This window comes from Achroia grisella, unplaced genomic scaffold (assembly GCF_030625045.1).
Source record: "Achroia grisella isolate CSIRO2021 unplaced genomic scaffold, CSIRO_AGI_Agris_v1 utg1023, whole genome shotgun sequence".
In the NCBI taxonomy this organism is placed as follows: domain Eukaryota; kingdom Metazoa; phylum Arthropoda; class Insecta; order Lepidoptera; family Pyralidae; genus Achroia; species Achroia grisella.
The window spans coordinates 178,726-200,687 of record NW_026712560.1 but is presented as its reverse complement, the minus strand read 5'-3'; the positions used below and the strand labels follow the sequence as shown (position 1 = coordinate 200,687).

General features: G+C 30.9%; 1 protein-coding gene across 1 annotated transcript in view; it reads left to right on the top strand.

The window, feature by feature from the left end:
* The window catches only part of LOC131844471 (lachesin-like), a 70,714-nt gene extending 49,175 nt beyond the window's left edge, over positions 1–21,539 (top strand). The window contains exons 3-9 of the mRNA XM_059193745.1: positions 14,509–14,615; positions 15,284–15,469; positions 17,395–17,587; positions 19,125–19,253; positions 19,700–19,819; positions 20,063–20,233; positions 20,386–21,539. Of these exons, the coding sequence (XP_059049728.1) occupies positions 14,509–14,615; positions 15,284–15,469; positions 17,395–17,587; positions 19,125–19,253; positions 19,700–19,819; positions 20,063–20,233; positions 20,386–20,642 (1,163 nt within the window). The 3' untranslated portion in view covers positions 20,643–21,539. The remainder of the gene's footprint in view (positions 1–14,508; positions 14,616–15,283; positions 15,470–17,394; positions 17,588–19,124; positions 19,254–19,699; positions 19,820–20,062; positions 20,234–20,385) is intronic.
* The last annotated feature ends 423 nt before the right edge of the window (positions 21,540–21,962 follow it).

Here is a 21,962-nt window from a genome sequence, read left to right as displayed (position 1 = left end):
TAACTGTTCCTTTTATATTATGAATTATGCTTAATATCTATTACTTATACTATATACTTGTAATATAATATAATATATATATATTACTATTCCAATGGAGCTATTAAAGGGTCGTATATATTTTTTTGATATGCTATCCATACTTATACTATATACTTGTAATATAATATAATATATATATGTTACTATTCCAATGGAGCTATTAAATGGTCGTATATATTTTTTTGATATGCACGGATGGCGTCGAAGTCCATATCTACGATGTCAAAAAAAGCTATATTTTCCATCCATTCTCTTAGTTAAAGGGAGGATGCTGTAACATTTAAGCCTACTGTTATATGTCAGTAATTCTTTGGCCTTGCCCATAGAAAACGTCAGGTGCCACAGAAACCTTTTCTGTACTCGTTCTAAACGCAGTGAGTGCGTGGCATAGTGAGGACGCCAAACGGTAAACAGTACTCCATTCTACTACGAACAAAACTATTATATAATAATATTTTAGTCTGTGGTTTTACAATTTCTTATAACAAATCCCAACATTTGAGATGCTTTCTTTATTGTATTTTCCATGTACGGTACAAATGTTAGCTTACTATTATACAGCACTCCCAGGTCCTTAGTTACATCCACTTCACGAATTATATTATTGCCTGTGCGATAGTCAAATTTTATTATTGTCCTGTTCCTTGTAAATTTAACATGGGAGCATTTATTATGATTCAGTTGCATATTTTTTATTTTTACATTGTTATTTTTACACCATTCTGTTAGTCTATTGAGATCAGTTTGCAATAACTGTGAATCTATCATAGATTCAATTACTTGTGTCATTTATAAACAGATTGAATAGGCCCCAAATGGGAACCCTGCGGTACACTAGAATGTACCTTATGAAACTCTGATTGAAACCCGTTGACCACCACATAGAAAGTTTTATCACTTAGATAGGACTTTATCCAAGGCAACAATGCACCACTTATTCCGTAGATGGATAACTTATGCATGAGTAACTCATGAGGGACCTTGTCGAAGGCTTTACTAAAATCTGTATACAAGACATCGCACTGCTTGCCTGAATCTATCGCTTTTACCAAGGATTCTGTGAATGTTACTAAGTCAGTATTTGTAGATCTGAAGGGAATGAAACCATGTTGATGCTTGCTAAAATAGGATTTTAAATAATCTTGGAGTAATTTAGAGATGAAGGTTTCAAACACCTTGGCAAAACATGACAAGATCGATATAGGTCTGTAATTTTTAACTAATTGTTTATCTTCTGATTTGTGTATAGGGACTACTTTAGCTACCTTCCACTCTGTTGGGAAAACCCCGGTTACAAAAGATTTATTATAAATAATCGAAAGAGGTAATACCAAGTTTGATGCACAAGCGGCCACAAACTTTGGAGATATTCCATCAGGTCCAGCGCTTTTATTACAATTAACCGTTTTTAATTTTTTGTAGAGAATAATTTTTTCGATTATATTATATTTTAACCCACTGTAAATCATCTAGGTATTGTTTGTTGTTATTCCCCTAGTTCCAACCGTAAACAGAGGAGAAGAAATCCGCAAATAGTTCACATATTTCATATCCAGTAGAAGTCTTCTCTAAACCATTGGTCATGCAAACTGGATAGACGCTAGATCCTCCACGTTTTGCTTTAACATATGACCAAAAAGCTTTAGGGTTATTTCGGATTTGTTGCTCAATTTTATTAATATATTCATTGTAGTACTTAGTGGCTAACTGTTCACATCTTTTACCTAGTAGTTTTAATTCTATCTTCGTCCACAGGATTTTTATATTTTTTTAAAACGTTGCCTCTTTTTATATTTTTCTATTAATGCTTTTTTAAGTTTTTTATTGAAATTCCAAATAGCATAGTGATTGCTTTTTTGCTTGCAAATAGTAACATTCGTTTGAATGATAGACTGTAATATTTCAGAAAAAACTTTTACCATATAATTTACATCGTCAAGCCTTCCTATACTCTCGGTCCAATTAATTTCATTTAAACGTCCACGTATTAGATTATAATCTGCTGTAAAAAAAATTTGCTTTGTATTTGTATAGTTGTATGTAAGACTTGCCTCTATTGTCAACGAAAAAGTTATAGATAAAGGTGGGTGTATGTGTTCAGTGTTACTTAGAGGTGTGATAGCTTGGCTCACGTCGCATGACTCAATAGTGGTTAATATAAGATCTAGTATACGACCAAAATTAGACACAGAATTGTATTGGATTAAGTTATTTATATGCGTGAAATCAAGAAGATACTGACATGTGCGTGGCATTGTGTTCTGAGTATTCAATGACTTCCAATCGATGTTGCCCAGACTGAAATTTCCCATAATACAGACTTGTGAATCAGTTTCTTCAAATACAGCATTACAGTATGATATAAAATGTTCAAGGTACTCACGGCTTACAGGTGGTGGCAAATATATTGTACAGAGAGCCATTCGGGCCACATTGCTATCTGTTGCTATATCTATAGTGACCCACAGATCTTCACAGTCGCTTTCCAGGGTCTTACACGCATTGAGTTATCCTTTTTTAAAACTGCACTCAATATTCCCCCTCTTTTCTTTCTAGAAAGCTAGTATTTTCTCTAACTCTCTTATAAACATTATATCTATCATCAAAAGGCTCCCCGTTCAGTACCGTACAATTCAACCAGGTTTTAACTAGAACTATTATATCGTAGTTGTTACAGCATACGTTGCCATAAAAATTATGTGTTTTACTTCTTAAACCACTACAATATTGAAAAACATATTAAAACTGGAGAATTTTATAACAAAAACAAAATTACATAACATGCACAAAACAGTAACAGTAAACCTAGGTGTGTGCTGTTTAATTTATCGTCATTATTCGTTTTATTAAATTTAATAACGGAGAGCTCGTCTCGTATCTGTGTTGTTGCAAGTTGGACCACTATAGTGCGTGGATGTGTATTTGTAGTTGGTATATAAATGATTAAATAAAAACCACACTCATTCGCAATAAACTAAGTAGAAGAATGACTGTATTACTTGAAAAGTTCAATTAAACCTTTCACGCGAGTACGCGAACTTGGATAAGTTTATACAAACCAGAGTATGTGTGAAATCTCATTTGGGAGCTGAAAACTTGGCGGCGGTGGCAAAATTAAAGTAAACACGTAAGTCGGCTAGAATGCATCACTGTTACCTGTAATAAACTCGAAACGAGCCTCCACACTTCTTTTATTTCAATTTCCCCGAGGTTGTTCACAAACTTTGAGTATTATTACGCTCTTTGAGAAATAAAAATGAGACGACCGCCCTGTAAGCACTTACTCCTTAAACTCATTGTTTGCAACATCCGCATTCACCAAGTTTGCTCGCCTATATACAAATATTTATAGAAATTATGTTAAGTCGTCAAAACGTAATACATTTTACGTATATTTTTAATTATCAATATATTAATTTATTATAACTCAGTATCTCAGTTGTGTATAAACATGTTTACTTCCCTGGATACATTTTTAAAAATGCTTTGAAGTTCTAAAATGTGCGGTTTTTAATCTTTTGTGATGGCGCATATTCTTATTATGTTATTTTTGCACTATTTTCAGTAACAATAGAATGGTAGGTATATTACTTTGATGCTACTTAGAAGAAACCAGTTAGTGTTCATCTCTGAAGCACTATCCACAAACCAGGTTTCAATTTCCATTTTCCAACCAAAGCTTCATGCATTCTTAGTTTTCTCACAATACATTTTAGCAACACGAGCACTTATTGCTCTTTTTCCAATCTGTTACTTCTTTTTTACCACAAGTATGTACCGTGAAACAATATAATGAGAGACATCACTTACCATAAAGATAAAAAGAATCCGTGCACCAGATACAATCGTCAAAATAAATTATATTACAGGGAGAAAGTGCGATTGTTCGTCACGCGATCTCTAATGGCGTAATAAAGTTAGCAGAAAGAAAACTTTGCAGCGATGTGGCGCGGGCCGCTGTTTTGCGTATTTATTAACCTCACCACTAATACATGGCCTCTTCTTATGGGCTTGTTTTTACTTCTTTTCGTAGGTTAAAATTGAAAGCAGCAGTCTACGGCTAGGGATCTAGAATGAGTGGTTCTGTTGTGAAATCTGTTTGTGCTAAAGTCGTCACGTGCACCCGCTGATGAGCAGTAGACGTGATATCACTCACTTGAACGTGACTCGCGCTTTATTTGACGTCTTGTACCTAAGTTTTATATTTTAACACTTTTTTATACTAGACTCCATGATCTACAACATAAAAAAGAACGTACTTTCACGCCTATATCAGATGGTACTCTCTTTCTTAATCAATCAATTATTATATTAGATTGTGTTTTATCATTGCAATAAAATAAAACAATTCATATTTTATTTTATTATATATATGTTCTATATTTATTTTGTATCTTTTGTATATCTACTACAAAAGAGAGAGAGCAAATCAAAGCTAAAAGCAACCTAAAATAGCTTACTATATGTCATATAGTCATCTTTAAAGAAATAGGAGTATTTTAAGACAATAAATATACAAGTATTTATAAAATTGTATTGGGTTGAAACTCGAGTTGATGATAATGATTCAAATTATAATAATTAAGGTACATAAAATAATATTCCACAACAATTTCTATCCATCCGTTCTCTGCTAAAATTTTCTTAAATTAGGAGTAATTACGAAAATGAGAAATGGGAAAAGTTCATTCTTGGGCATCGAGTTGTGGCCAAAAATTTTTAATGAAGTCTGAATGAAGTGTCTGCCTCTTTTTTGTCGCGAAAAATTAATTCCCTCTTAATTTTGCATATAAAAAAGTAACTTTGCAGATAATTTTGTAATAAACTCGTAATCTAGTTATCTCGAGATTTTAATATTTTAAAGAAATGTCTTTATAACTATGTGTCGACTAAAGTTTGTTATAATAATTTGCAAATTAAATTGTTTGCAGATGTATGCGTATTGTTTCTTATTAAAATAATAATAAAAATAATTAAACCAAACATTTATTTATATAAGAATGAAATAGGTTTTTTATTGCTTATAACTAGTTAAAACCACTTGCATTCGTTGATAATTGTGTTGCTAGCTTCAGGGACCGCCTTATGATAAATGGACGCTCACTCACTCGTTTTATAAGGTTGCTGATGCGGAGAAATGACTCAAACGCTCCACCTTTATTATGACAAGAAAATGTAATAACAGTTTGTGTTCAAATTAACGTTAAACAATGTTGAATCTGACTGTTTTGTCCTCATAATATTTTGAAAAGTATACCTACTAGATTCTAACATCGTTCCTTTATAGACTAAATTCGTCAGCAAAATTTTGTTTTTATTAGCGAACTAGCTAGTAGAAAAATTTTGAGTATGTAAAACTAAAGCATGAGTCACATTAAACTAATTTCAAATCTTATATGAAATCCATAATATCTAAACTTTACTCTAAGTATTGTAAGTGCTTTATGTCTGTAATCTTTATTACAAAAATACGGTATTTTTTATAAGATTAAGAATTTTATGTAATGTATGTAAATAAATAAATAAATAATATTTCATCTCATATTTGTACTACAATGTGTTTTATATAACTGTCTATATTATTGCATATAGACAGTTACATAAAACATAATTAATATAAGGTTCTAAATTAGTTCTATTTAATCTATATTAGGCTATATTTATATTTATCATATATAAATATATAGATATAAATATCTACATACATTATTACTATTTCCCTGAAATAATATTTACAGGTTGCTAAATACAATACGTTTAAATAATCATACCATTTATCTCGAACTTTTCAATAGCTAGTATAAACTAAATCACAACTCGAACAGGAATAATATATTAATGTACCTATAAAATGAAATATTTGAAATACAAAAAACGGGTCACAGAGCAAGCTGTGCGACGACCACATTAATAATTTATCAACCACATGACGGCTGTTTGCTAATAAAGCGCAGATTCGCACTGGAAATATTAATAAAAGCAGCCTGCACCGGAACCCGTTCGGATGCTGCGCGATGACTAATGACCAGCTGGAACTTTCATATTTAGTTTCCATTTTAATAATACAACTAAATTGGACATTATTAGTGATGTATTTTAAAATAACAAGCAACAGCATATCCAGGACGACGATGTGCTTAAACATAGTTTTGTTTGTGTTTTTATTTATTAATGTATGAGTATAAATCATGACCGTAAGGCAGGCACTTGATATGCCTATATATTTTTTAATTATTTGTTCATCTTATATGTATATATTTTATAAGATATTGGTGCTTTTTTTGACTAAAGAACATAAATTAATAAAGTTTAGGCCAGATTTGAGGCCTCTTGATGTGAGAATAGTGAACTACTAGACCATGATACACTCTATTTGTATGTAGGATATACATTAATGCCATGTTTGTATTGTATTGCTACAATACAAAAAATTGTATTCATCTAAGTAGTCACATGTTTACGTAATTTGTACATAACAGGATATTTTCAGTCTATGTGTATTACGTATTAATTGCGAAAAAATATTATGTAGGTATTTATGTCTATTGTCTGGTACAAAGTTATTTTTATTGATATCTAAACAGACCACTACTATCTAATCGTTATTTTAGCATATACAGTATTTAGAATGCACCATAGAAGGATATAGTACCTCTTTTTATATACGATTAGGATTAGAAATTTATAAAGTTCAACGTACGTAGGTTTTGCTTTGGTCTACTAAGAAACGATTCCCTATTTTCCATAGGTATACAAAATAAATAGTAGCTAGTAAAAGTATTTTAATTACTTAAAACTAACACATGACTTACCTTAAACTAATTTTAAATCTTTTATGAAGTCCAGAATATCTAAGCTTTACTAAGTATTGTAAGTGCTTTACGTTTCTAATCTTTGATACAAATTCCCTATTTTCCATGGGAATACAAAATAACCGATCCGAATTAGTAGTGCTATGTATATAATATATCTTACTTAGCCTATATCTGTATGTGTCTGTTCAATAACAGAAAGCGACTTATTATTACTGATATTTTATAATTAACAATTATAAAATGCTTAATATATTAATCATGTCTGTGGCTGAGTAATTTTGTGAAATAAACCCACGTTCGCTCAATTGCGGTTAAATAAATTCTTCGTATTATTAACTTGTATATCGTTTAATAGGAATGAATACGATACTACTTTTGAATTAATTTACATTATAATGATTGTATTGTATATTTTATTACTTATTTGGTAATAAAGTTATAAATGAAATTGGTATGTGTTTTATCAGTCTATAAAATATCTTTAACAAGATTTTAGTTGATACTAGGGTAAAACTAGGCTTTCATTGTAAACATTCTTAATTTATAAATTACATTAGAAAAACTGTAACTGCTTAATATAAGATAAATATATGCTTAGATTCCAAATAAAATTTAAGCATGTTTTATTGTCCTCAAATATTGTAGTTACATAATTGCAGTAACTTATTGCTGACTAATATAAGTGGAAAGCATCGCCTATATATATATAAAATGAACATTACCATTCTAGAGTACTGATAGTAGTAGATAGTAATGATTACAAACAAATCAGTTGCAAATGCGGGAGATGAACCATGAACTTTGTTAAAGAATCACGTGATGTATAGAATGGGCCTCATATACCATAATAAACTTCAAGAAATTTTCCTGCAATTTCTACTTATCTTGTATACTGACATAGATTTCCTGGTCGGTAAGCGACTTAACATGTTGCCCCGTCTCCTCAGATTAACACCAACGAAAAGAGACGTTTGGCTTTTACTAAAAAAATATTCTTTTTCGCTAAAATAATTCTGTTACTACATATCTACAATTAATTGTTTAATAATAATAGTTGGAATAATTGTTACAATAATACAGTTTCAGTCATTATTAGTAGATTGTATTATTAGTTTATACTAGCTGCGACTTGGTCACTTTTTTTAAATAATATTCTTTATTTTTATATCTTCTCATTACAAGATACATTTTACCGGTTTAGTCGTAAAAAAGTAACACACATACATTGCACACTTTCGCATTTATAAGTATTTGTTTCCAATTGATAGCTACCTATCAATTGGAAACAAATACTTCTTAATATTGACACGACTGTCATCACTAACAACAAAATTACCTTTTGTACTATCCTTTATACTTGATGATGTTGTGACCAATATTTTGCACCGAGAGGAATCAAAGGGACAACGGTGCGTCGACCTATGCTTATATCGAATATAGTAGTATTACATTATCTTATCTGTGGTAGCATTAATAAATATTCTATGTTAATACTACATTTATTTCATTCAAATGCAAAATATATTACAACAAGAACTCACACAGATACACGGCAAGTGTAATAAAAATATGTAATAATAAAGATTAATGATTTTACTAATAAATTAAAAGTAATAAAATAAACATTGTTAAATTAGAAGACATTTGAGACCTAGGTGCACCTAAAATAAGACCTATTTGCTTTCATGAGGTTCTGTCACGGAATTCTAATCTAACCTTATCTGTCCATTAAACAAAGACCAACCGAAAATAGGGAACTATCTAAAATTAGTAATGATCGATTTTTTAGTTCACAAAGCTTGGATGGTAAATCTACCAGTGAGGACAAGTTTATATAGATATAAGAATAAATTAATATTCTCTTTGCACTGTGATAATTGAAGACGACGAAGATTCTAAGAAACAAGCTTGTTAGTCTCGATTAAAAATATGTTACAACCATAATGATTATTCATTATGGTTGTAAACTATTTTTTTTTTAAATGCATAATTATAGTAGAAAAGCACAACCGAATCTTTACGTTCGAATTCTCTCATACGGTATACCATGCAGAGATGAATATTGTAATTGAAAAGTTTAACTAAAGTTGTCAATGTTAATATTATGATCACGAAATTATTCAGTTTAAACAGAATTAAACTATTTTAAATAATTTCTAAAGTGTAAACTTTAGAAAATATAAGCGTATTTTTTAGATTTTATACGGGCATATTCTATATGCAAATAGAGTTGAATAATCAAGTTCGATATAAAAGAAAAAAATAACATTTTCCCTAATATTTCATACACAGCTTTAAATATTTAAATTCAGAAATTCATGAGCGTATGCCTTTTGCCCTATGTTGTGCGCTATACTGATTTATCATTCGCGTGATGGTCGCATTGCAAGGCGCTGTCTCCACCGGAAAATATATGGGCTCTTTGAAGCGCAGAAAGATGGGTAATTTCATTGAATTTATGAACGTATCACCGTCGGAATTGCCAAGTTGAAAATTTGGACATCAAAATGTGATGAATATTGCCCATATCAGCAGAAGAAAATTATTTTCGCTAATATGTTTGTAATGGAAAATTTTAACGATGTAGTATATACCTAATGATAAATTAAATGTTTCCCACGCGGGGTTACTTTTCATGAAATATTAATGCTAAATAAATTGAAAACACTAGTATCTGCTGTGTCTTCTAATTATAACTTCTAAATAATATTTAAATAGTTCACGCGTCTATACGTTGTATAAAAGATTAAAGTATGTATAATAATAAGTTTAATAATAAAAAATAGGTACTAATTTTTTTTATAATAAAGTCATTTTAAGAAATTTTATAACATTCATACAGCAAAATAGTTCGGAGTACCAAATCAATTTTTTTTTTGCCATACCTTTTTTTCAATGATGAACAGAAAAAAACTTAGACAATTGAGTGGCAATTTAATTTAGTCAATGCAATAACTAAGTTATCAGAAGGATCTGTCACAAATAATTACCAGAATCGCAATGTTTTATACTTTTTCAAAATAATATAATATGCTATGTAACCAGAACGAATGTTCCGTATTTATTTACAGATATATAGAAAGATACATGGCTAACTGATCCTCATAGAGTAATCGAGTGTTTTAAAAATTATTTTAAGTACAATTGATATTTACTAATTCAACTCTTAATTAACAGCGGTTATAACCATGGCCAAGTATCATGGATGTGCTTATAAATAAAATATTCAGTAGCATTGTCAAGATAGGCAATAATTTGATAAAAAAATGACAAAAAGAACAAGCATCCGCGAATAGAGCTATTACAACATCTGGAAGAAAGTGGCTGGCTCAGTTTACGCTAAAACGGTAATACAAAAGCAATATCCAACACTTCTAGTGGCACCCGCAACAAAAGCAGGATATTTTGTAAACATTTTACTGCGTCCCAGTCTGCCACGATATTGTGGACGCTGCCGTTGCAAAATGGCAGTTTTTACTGCCTTCCACGAGACCGTTCAGTAGCGTTACATCTCCGCTATAGTTGCTGTTATGGAGAGCTTTTTAAAATAAATATTCCGGAAAATGCTCAATAAAATTTGAGGCACGATCCTCATAGTTATTTTAAGGTTAATATGAATAACATTATTTAAATAACTCGTAATCAAAAAGCCAATTAACGTAAAGGTTAAAACACAGCTTGTTATTTGTTTTTTTTTCACAGTCACAATTATACTTAGTATCTATGTGATGTAGTTATACATATATACTTTAACGCCCCCGGAGAAGAAACCGGAGCAAAGGGGTTCGCTCCAAGTCCCCCACCCGCACCCTCAGAGAACGAAGAAGACACCACGTCGTTGTTGCAAAATAATTAGCAGGTTTGCATATGAACAGTGGTGCAAGCAACCTTATTATATTCTTTTAAAAGAACATTTATAACTTGAACGAATGTTGTCTATACTCAATAACAATAATCTGTATTTATTTTGGATTATAAAAGAGTAGTGAATTCATCTAAGATAATAGGTGTGTAATAGTAGGTGTACTAAAGCTACAGTAGAAGGTCTTCAGTACATAAAATCTATTATTCGATAGCCTTTAAAAGAAGTTTACAAGTACAATACTAAAAATAGTTTGAATGAATGAATCATTGAATATTTTGTCGTTACCATTAAGAGTTTTCGAGTCGTAGTCATGGCAGCGCACATAGAAAAAATATAGGAAAGCGGATTGACAGATTTATCCGACAGTTATAATAGTTTACATCCACCGCCATTTTCCATTCGACCCGTGAAATTATAGGATTCACTTAATGTATAGAAATATAAAAAACCGTAAAAAATATTAACATTTTTAGCAAATTGTTTTATATGACGAATATAAAAAACAGCAAACCGTATAAGTAGCTTATCGTATCATATAATAAATTATAAATTATTTTATAGATATAAATAATGAAAGACAACGATACTTATTGTTAGATAAACAATATACAGTTTTCTGTAGCATTGTCTATAAAAGAAACTGATAGAATAATATTCACGAATAGTGCTCCAGAGTAATAACAAGAAGACAGACGACGCTATTTTGGCTAGGTCTTAAGGATCTTGCTCTTTTCGACATCAATAAAGTTGTATTAGCTATGAAAGAAGCAAAGAGGTATCATGACTGTTTTCACACCAGCTTTACTATTTGAGTGTCTCTCGTGGCTCGTAAAGGTGACAAAACATTCCTACCCGCTTCTCTAACGCAACATATCACTACACGAAGTGCAATTTTCGCATTTATGTATATTATACTCTTGTCCTGAGTGTATGAAACTTAGCCACTTAGGTGTCTGATGGAGTTCAAGTTGGTACATTAATTTGACCCTTAAAGCTGTAATGCTTAACTCGATAAAATACATCAAAAGTTCAGAGATCACGTAACGTAGATTTGGATTTAAACGTTTACGTATGATATATTAGAATTATTTCGGATTATCTTTTGTACAGTTGGACCATAACATGTAAACAGTTCTGTACCTGTTTGACACACTAACAATTGATCTATACTGCTTTTTTGTGGATCTGGAGTGAGAAATAACAAGAAAGCGGCTGATTTGATAGTAAGTAGTAATATATAGAATCAGTTTTTTATAGTACATGGATTCCGTCGTTATGTTCCACTGCCTGATGGATATGATGTTAACAAAGTTTTAAGGCATTAGTTCTTTTGTTTAATTACTATAATGCATCACAAAAGTTTAAGTAATGAATGGCAAACAATTACACCATTTGTCAGGTTTTTAATGTGCATACCAGTCGACGAACTACTGGTAACACAAACATAAGCGACTACAACTAGCGTTAATTGAGAAGAATTTATTTGTATGTGTAAATTTATTTTCGTAACGGAGTGCATTTTTCTACTCATGTGTACATTGTCATGTCATGTATATTGTGGTGATAATTTTTATTTATAATAAAAGCAAAACTAAAATAAATAACCCTCTTGACAATTAACACAGCGCCGACCCAGACCGATACAATAATCATAATCATGAATACAAATGTTTGTACCGTGTAAGGAATCGATACATACACCACCGGAAGTAAAGCGGTGAGCTAAACCGCTAGACCACCGAAGCCGTCGAATTATTTTAAATTTAATAATTTTTTCGTAATACACATAAAACAAAACGAAGTTATTCAGTCATTGCATCATTACCATACATATCATTCATCATCATCTCCATTGATTCTCAATACATTTACGAAAATATCAAGTATGCCAGGAATATATAATAATAAAGATATAGACGTAATAATAACAAACTGATTTTACCCAAACGGCGTTTAACTAAAGTTATTTATTTATTTATACTCTTTATTGCACCACTTAAATAAACAAAGAAACAATTAAAATAGAAAATATATATTGACTGATACAAAAGGCGGAGACCGTCTAGTTATCGCTAAGTAATCTCTTGCAGTAATCTTTAAAAAGATTCAAATATCGTATAAAACACTGTCTCTGAAAAAATGCTTATTAGAATATATAAGAATTTATAAATAATAAAATTATTTTGTACAAAAAACTTAAAATTCATAACGTTAACAATACTATTAGTTTGCACTAAAAATAGACGCATATCGGTTTCTATGCTGATTATCGCATGCTTCTTATTTTTTATTGAGTAAATATTTATTTTAAATAACATTTATTTAAAATAGTAACAACATAAGTTTCTTGCTCATTCTTCTTGAGTATGCGTTCCGAATGAGTGGTAGAATAAAAAATATTACTATTAAGAAGTGCTTGTATTGAGTTTATTTGAATCAAGATTATATCTATTTCTAATTCATTAACTCATAAAAATGCAATCAAACTGCATACCTCCACTCTGTACATCATACTACAATGAAAATATAACTAGTTGATTTTAGTAATGACTTAAGTCTTATTAAGATCTTTATCATTATTGTAAAACAAATTATTTTTGATATTCCCTCAATACTCAATACTTATTACGTCAGGTAATGTAAGGTACAGCAAAACAATACTAAAATCAGTTACACGTAAACTCTAAAGTTAACATGATAAGGAAAACATCTGTGTAAGTCAGAAACTAGCCCAGTTAAAACAAGGAATACTCGATTATGGAGTTTAACGTCAAATTGTTTCTGTCTCCCGTAGTTTGAATAATTGAGTTAGTTAGTGTGTACACGATAATAGAAGGCGTAGTGCGGTCTAGTTATCACTTGGAAACTTATTCGTGTCACTTTACGTTCACGAGTTGAAACCACGAATAGTGGGCCAAGTTGAGTGGTTAGTTGACACTTTGTGTTGGGTCTTCGGAACGAGGTGCAACTGAGTGTGACAGTATCGCGAGAGCGCGACTCAACTTCATACTTGCAAATGTGATAAGCCTATAAACACACGGTCGACAAACTAATGCAATGCAACTTAGTTTCTTGGAGTCTACCAGCCATAGCTGCTTTGTTTAAATAATTGTCATGTTGTAAGTTACATGTTTTAATTATAAATCTTACAATTATATCCACATTTAAATGTATGTACATACCTATTTTTTGACAAATATACATATAAGAACACTTATAAATAAATACAAACGTAGGCATAAGTTCAAGTTTATATTCATTCATTCATAATTGAAGAGCCAGGATCTTGTCGATGGGCTCTTGCCACTTCCCACGAATTTCCATTATCAGTATATATATATTTATATATTTACCGGCACCCAACTCACAACCATCGGAAGTTGGGACTGCACGCTTTTCCGCTCCAGTACCGATGTTTGTATAAGCAAATCACTGCAATAAAATTCTGATACTGATATGCTGAATCAATTTTATTTTATACTCAATATATAGGGACCGAATGTAATATGTTTTCACAAGTGGTCTACATGGGCAGCGGGTTGACCGACATGTGGGCTGATTCAATTAACCCTGTATAGGTTAATCAACATAGAAATAAAAATAGGTTGCTATTAATATTAATTGGGTGGAATAAATGATATAACATGAAAAAATAAACAACTGAGTACACACTGAAATATATTAAAATGAAAATGTATTACTTCAATGATGATTAAAAATATTTTAATTATTAGTATATTTCTTAAAATATCTCTCTATACTAATATTTATATTTATTTTTTATAGGGGGTATCGAAGTGCCGGAGTTTGGAGAGCCCATCACTAATTTAACGGTCCCCCTAGGACGTGACGCAACCTTCAAATGCATCGTTGTCAATCTCGGAAACTTTCGGGTATGTACTATTACGTACTATTTACACAGCATTGGATCTATCTGTACTCGAGAAATGGCGAGTAAACTTACTTTCAATTTGAATTCGCAGAGTTCTGTATGAAGGGTATCCGTCTCAGTGCCCAAAGTAAGCACGTATTGTCTATGTTGTTCAATTCGAAACCCCTCGTCATATTATGTGCATGTGGAAATGTATATAAAAGAAATACAAAAACCAATATTGATAATGTAAAAATGAATGAGTGATAATGTGTGCGCTGTTTGTTATGTAATGACTGAACCTATTATCAAATAATTTGGCAAATAGGTATTTGAAATTTAGACAAACCAAACTATTCCTTGTCCTAGTCTATTCATTTGTTTATTAGAACTATTACAACTGTATAATGTCTAATAATAAATTTGACAGCCTCGGTGGTCTAGCGATTTAACACACCGCTTTACTTCTGGTGCAAACATTCATGAGTATGATTTTTTGTATCAGTCTGGGTATTTTCTATATATAAATTATGTATGTATTTACAAAGTAAGGTATTTATATCAGATGTCTAGTACCCATAATACAAGCTCTGCTTATCCTGGGACTAGATAGCGCTGTCCAGGGTTATTTTTTATTTATTTAATAAATCCCGCTTATCGGTACCTACAATAATGATGCTTATCATGTAGGTGGGCTGGGTGAAAGCAGACACGAAAGCTATTCAGGCTATCCACGAGCACGTAATCACTCACAATCCCCGTGTATCAGTATCTCACAGCGACCATTCCACATGGTACCTCCACATCAAGAACGTACAAGAAGAAGACAGAGGACAATACATGTGTCAAATCAATACAGACCCGATGAAGAGTCAGGTTGGTGTCATTTTTATAAAACTATATACAAATTATTGGATTTGAAAAGTCTATTCGGGGTAATCAAATCCTAGGCTTTTTTAATAAACAACGTATACCAAATTAATTTCATTCTAATTTAATAATAACATAAATATAAAAGTGAATTTGTTTGTTATACTGCCACGCCTAAACCGCTGAACGGATTAGAATAAATTTTGTTATTGAGATAAATGTGTAAAGGCAATTTTTTTTCGCACATCATTTATACAGGATTGGAGTAGGTAAAGGGTGAAGGGGTTTTTTTATATGAATTTTATAATTTATTTCGCCATCCGATTAATTTCTAAATATGCAGAATTAATGTTCATAGGTAACAATTGACAAAATCACCATTAACAAGAACGCAACTGCAAGAAAAAACAAGTATATATTATACTAGTATGTGCCATCCTATTCTTTACTGTTTAAAAAATAAACATCACGAATTTCTACTAACTAAATCGATAATGATGTTACCATTCACGGTTGCTACGAAAACGCTTTGGGCCATTCGCAATCGGCAGCCTCGCTCCCGTTACGAGAATATAAAACTGAAAGAGCTTCAATTAGTCTGATTACAATTTTCTCCAAATTACAACCTTGCAAAATAACCTGATCTTTTTTAAATAAACCGAAATTCGAATACGTATCAGCGCTTTGTATTTTTCATATTATTTTAATGAAAATAAAAATTATCTTAATTGGGTATATACCTGACTTTTATATATAATCTAGTATTAATCCGGAATTTGTGTATTTTTTAAAAATAAAATTTAGCCTACCTCCGTCCTCGTGGTACAACCTATCTTCAATATTAAGATTCGTATTGGTCGTGAAAAGATAGATACACACTTTCTTATTATAATATTAGTAAGTTCACTGAATAGACTTAGTCTATTTTAGTATACTTGCTGTCAATTTTATTAATTTGCCAGCCTAGTAATTTTTAACTATTTACCTAGCTTACGAGATTTTGACCTTTATATTTGAATACGCAACCTAACAGCTTTACTACAAGTTACATACATATTCTTCTTAACTAAACAAAACACTTACTTAATCATGAAACAGGCATGGTAGTCGTTATTAACAAAGTTAAATTTAATTTGAACCTGCTGAATACATATGTATGCGAATAGAAAGCTTAATTGGCATTTTTACATTCGGCCATAAATAAACATTATGCTATTTTGATATAAACCTCTTTTATTATATTTTCTGAAACATTTAAATAATGTTTGTACATAAAATTTATTATACTTATAATAATTAGACTGAATTATTTTATTATTATTAGGTATTACTTCCGATAGCTGCGACTTTGTCTGTAGAAACTTTCATTATTTAAATTATTAACCGGGTCTTACACGAATAATTTTATGGCAAATAAAGGATATACCTCTCTCGACATTTGGACTAGGTTGCACTAGCCGTGGTCACGAGCTGAGCAGTAACAGCGATGTCAATGTAGATAGGTGGCAGCAGTTTTTTCTTCATCTACCGTCACTAGATTGTTTAACGAAAGTTCGCGACACGCAGCACTCACGGTATCCGTACACTTATTGACTATTGATGCTACTGAACTTTGCTTGAATTTATTTATGACTGGATTCCACGACAGATGATAATTTTAAGCCATCCTCTCTGTTCATATATATAAGCGGCGGCCACTACTTGCCATCAGGTAGGCCATCAGCTCTTTTCCCATTCCTATTACAATATGTATATAGTCTATCCCCTTGGGAGAATTTAGCTATATGTGAAATTTCATTAATAACACTTTACAAATATAGTATAATTAACAGACAGATACAGTTTCACATTTATAATGTTAGTATGGATTAAATACACAGTCAATTTAATGTACGTGTTTTACCAATGCTCTAAAAATATCATTTTTACAGATGGGCTCTTTGGACGTAGTAATTCCTCCAGACTTTATTACCGAAGAAACATCAGGGGACACTATGGTACCAGAGGGTGGTACTGCAAGGGTGTCTTGTCGGGCGCGGGGCGTCCCGGCGCCAAGGGTGATGTGGAAAAGGGAAGACGGCCAAGAAATCGTTGTTCGGGACCACACCGGGGCGAAAAGCAAAAGTAAACACTGTAAATTATTAATTACGTTAAATATAGCTAACATTTACATTATAAATTAGGAATATTGGTTTTAACTGATTGCTAATTATTCACATTGTTTATTACTATTAATCTTAATTGTTAAATATATTCAAGATTATTAACAATTAAAAAAATATATATAGGTTTTTATTATTTGGTTTACCTTCAAATATAAGAAAATAACTGCAATTTATTAAAATTTAACTTAATGGTTATTAATACATGAAGTAATGATTTCATAATAAATATTAATGGATTCGTAGCGTATTAAACATAGTTAAAGTAAACCTTTTGAATATTATGTATATTTTAATCTATTATTTATTATTGAAATTAATATCCCAATGGCCTTATTTATCGCTTAAATAACAACTCTGACGGACCCTCGTGAATAATTTACCAGATATCCAATCCCAGTGAATTACCTATACAGTGTTAAATTTCGTTTTCACTCAGCGTCATTATTTCATTTATTATAAGTTAAATAGCCTTAATGGAATTTCAGTAGAATATTGTTTCGAATTACCGCCCGAGACTATAGTGAAATAAGCTAATAACAAAGATAAAATCAGTAGACACGCTAACACGATTGGAAGCTCATTTTCATTTGTTGCAACAATCCTGAGGCAATTACAGATATGGTCGTGGTTTTGACAAATTAATAATAATGTTTTGAATTATACAGATCTAACCATTAATTACTGATTATTATAGTTAAATCGCTTTTCTTAGTCGATTAGCTATCACATAATATTTTCATTTTACTGTCTACCATTTGAATTTTCCATATACCTACTTATTTTTATAAATTAATATACAATTTTAATCGCAATCGGTATGTCTTTAAATATGTAAATCTCTTATATTCACTGTTTAATTGTTATAAATGATTTCATATTTTTCAGTTAAAATAAATTTTGAAATCATTTGATTCTGAGAGTGCTTTAGCTTTTGTGCGATATTACAGTGTCCTTTGAGAAAAACGGCAGGAAACTGCCACTGTCGTGCCTCGGCCGCTTACAAATAAATTTATGACAGCAAATAATTGAGTCCAAAATTTCAGAGCTCCGAGAGCCGCGGGAAAAATATTTCATTTGTCTTAGTTTATTTCAATAGCGCAAGAACGGCATTGTTTTTCCGAATATGTATAATAATAGTACGAATGTCTGTGTGACCGCATTTGTGGCTCCACAATGAGCCGAGCGGCGACCGTTCTCGGGATGAGTTTCGCGTCCAGTATTGTTTAAAGTTTGTCGTAATTAGTAGAGTTCACCATTGAATAGACTTCTAGGTTTTCAACTGTTTTATTTGTTTATTGAGCAAAAAATTGTATTGCATACATGCTCATTATAATGTCAAAAGTATTCACCGCTAACAAACGACTGGATACCACGAAACAACATAATGTGTCGACCTGATAATTCATCTATCATAGTTATTTTGTTGTCGCATATCAAAATGTCAGCTTATATGTTCATTATTTATATAGTAGCTGAAATTAGGCTAATGTTCACAGTGCATACGTACCAAGGTGAAGTGTTAAAACTGACGAAGATATCACGTTCGGAAATGGGTACATACTTATGTATCGCCAGTAATGGGGTGCCGCCTACGGTCAGTAAGAGGATACATATTAGTGTACATTGTAAGTGATCTCATAATATCTCTTTTATATTATCCTCACTATAAGATATTGGTATAAGGTACAATGAAGTATAGTATAAGTTCTTTAATAAAATTAACAAGAGTATAAGTAGTAAATAAACAAAAAAATAGGAATAAAGTTAAAAATTACGTATACCTCGCATGACAATTTTTAATCCTAATTTAGTACCGAATTGACATACCTACGAATTTCATTCAGAGTCTATGTATAAAATTTATGAATTCTATATTCTTACGTTCTAATTGAAATGAATATTTGTAATTTAATTTACTTATTCTCCTAATTAGTTTTTTCCAAAAACTTTGATATAATAGTCTTTATATTATTGTTATTTTGTTACTTTAAATCAACTTTAAGTACTGTTATCGAAGTAAGATAAGATTTTAAACCTTTTTAAATAAAAATATTACGTTATTTTTTCATAGTTCATCCAGTGATCCAAGTACCAAATCAGCTGGTGGGGGCACCTTTGGCGACTGACGTCACCCTCGAGTGCTACGTTGAGTCATCGCCCAAATCCATTAACTACTGGGTCAAAGATCCAGGTATTTCGACGTGTAACTTCTATTACCAATTAATTATTTATCAAAATAATATATACATAAGTATAACATTTGATTAAGTCTTTGAAGCATCCCTGATAAAAGCGAAACAAATTATAAGGCAGCCATAAAACTCTAGGTGTCTGCTCGAAGTTTTTACATTTTTCATAAAACTTTCCCGAGGAAAGATGAAATTCTAATATTGAATTTGAAAGCAAGTGTTTTAAGTAATAAATTGTTCCGCAGGTGAGCTGATAATACCATCAGAGCACCATGAGATGACGGTCAGACAGAAATCCATGTTTGAAGCCGAAATGACTATGACCATCAAAAATATTCGCAGAGAAGACTTAGGCAGTTACATATGCGTAGCTAAGAATTCTCTTGGAGATGTTGAAAGCAAAATAAGACTCTACGGTAAATTAATTACATATATTTTCATTATTAAGTTTTTAAAAAAATACATAACATTGGTTACAACTTATTTGTTTACTCCATCGATTATGTAACCTATATCGTCACGCGCTTATTCTTTTTATGAGGAATATAATAGGCCTTTATTTTAACAGAAATTCCCGGCAACGACAGGCATATCGACCAATATCCGGACGAACGAATTACTTCGGATGACGATTACGGTACCGAGGCCTACGACGAGGACCAGGAAAATGATAACGTTAAAAGCAACAGAGTCCCAGATCGCGCAAATAAATGGTACGCTAACGACGGCAAAACTGTGGTGGCGAACTCGGAACACTCCACAGCTGCTACTACAGGCCTAACAATAACAATAATCTTCCTATATCTGTTTCAAACAATTCTATAATTACTGTTTAAGCATACAAACATGAAAGAGTTATTGATTTTAATTTTTGTCCACTCAAAGACTCAATACACAGTTTAAATGAAATTATCGATAGTTAAAACGTATTTCTATGTATTTCATGACAGTGGCTTTGAAAAAGCTTTTTTAAATTATTAACTATTTTAATTATCGTATATCTATTGAGTCGGTATTTAATAAGTATGTATAATTACTTTATATACGTTTTGATATATATCTTTTATTATGGTTAACCATTTCTCCATCATTGTGTAACGTGATAATAACTAGTTTTTAATGAGAATTGTATATAGTTTTATAGGCAAATATCAGTGCGTTATAATAATATAAATATAACGACATTTAACTTCAACACTTTATATTAAATACGACTTTGAGAACTGTATTTATATAGCTCATATATATCATTATGAGAAAATGTTTATATTGTATGTGCCATGTATATTGCTATTACATTAATAGAGACATTTATATAGAGTTTTTATTGATTATCATAATTTAATTTAAATGTAAATATATTTAAAATGCTAATGTAAAATGTTAATAGATTATATTATATAAGTATAAGTATTACTAGCCGTTTCAAATGTATAAACGATGTAAAAGGCTTAAAAAAATTATGACTTTCTACTTATTTACATTGCTTGCCCTATAACTGTAACGTGGACCCTTCAACACAGCGAGGATATCCAACGAATATAATTTTATAGTAGACTATAGTGCTCTTAAAGCTCTCTTTGTGATCATGTAATCAAAATACAAACTCTGTAATTCAATTTCATAACATTTCTGTGTGTCTCTACTCGTAAATAATGTAGTTAAAATATAAATTTCTTCCGAACAATGTGCGTTATTATCCTGGTCGTTACAAAAAATAAATAAAACATGAATGACATATATTTAATCTTTTATTTATTCATAATTTAATATTCAAACAATTTGAAAAATATGCGTAGATTCACTTATCTAATAGAAATGGAAATAATCCTTACTTAAATAAACTTAATATAAACAATTTTTTTTATTGTAGCACATATTCGAAATGCAGACGCAGACATCAAAGAAAATGCCAGCAAAAAACTTAGTGTTTTCTCTTTTAAATTAATATTGTTCAGAATTACTTGTTTAAGATTTAATGAAAGTAAATAAAGTAAACAAAATAAATCAGTCTTAGTTATCAGAGCAAACCAGACTTTATAATATATGTTCGATGAAATATTAATATCCCTGGACAATTCACACAGCGCCATCTAGTGTTATGTGTACTAAACAACTGAAAGAAATAATTAAACATTTTTTTCA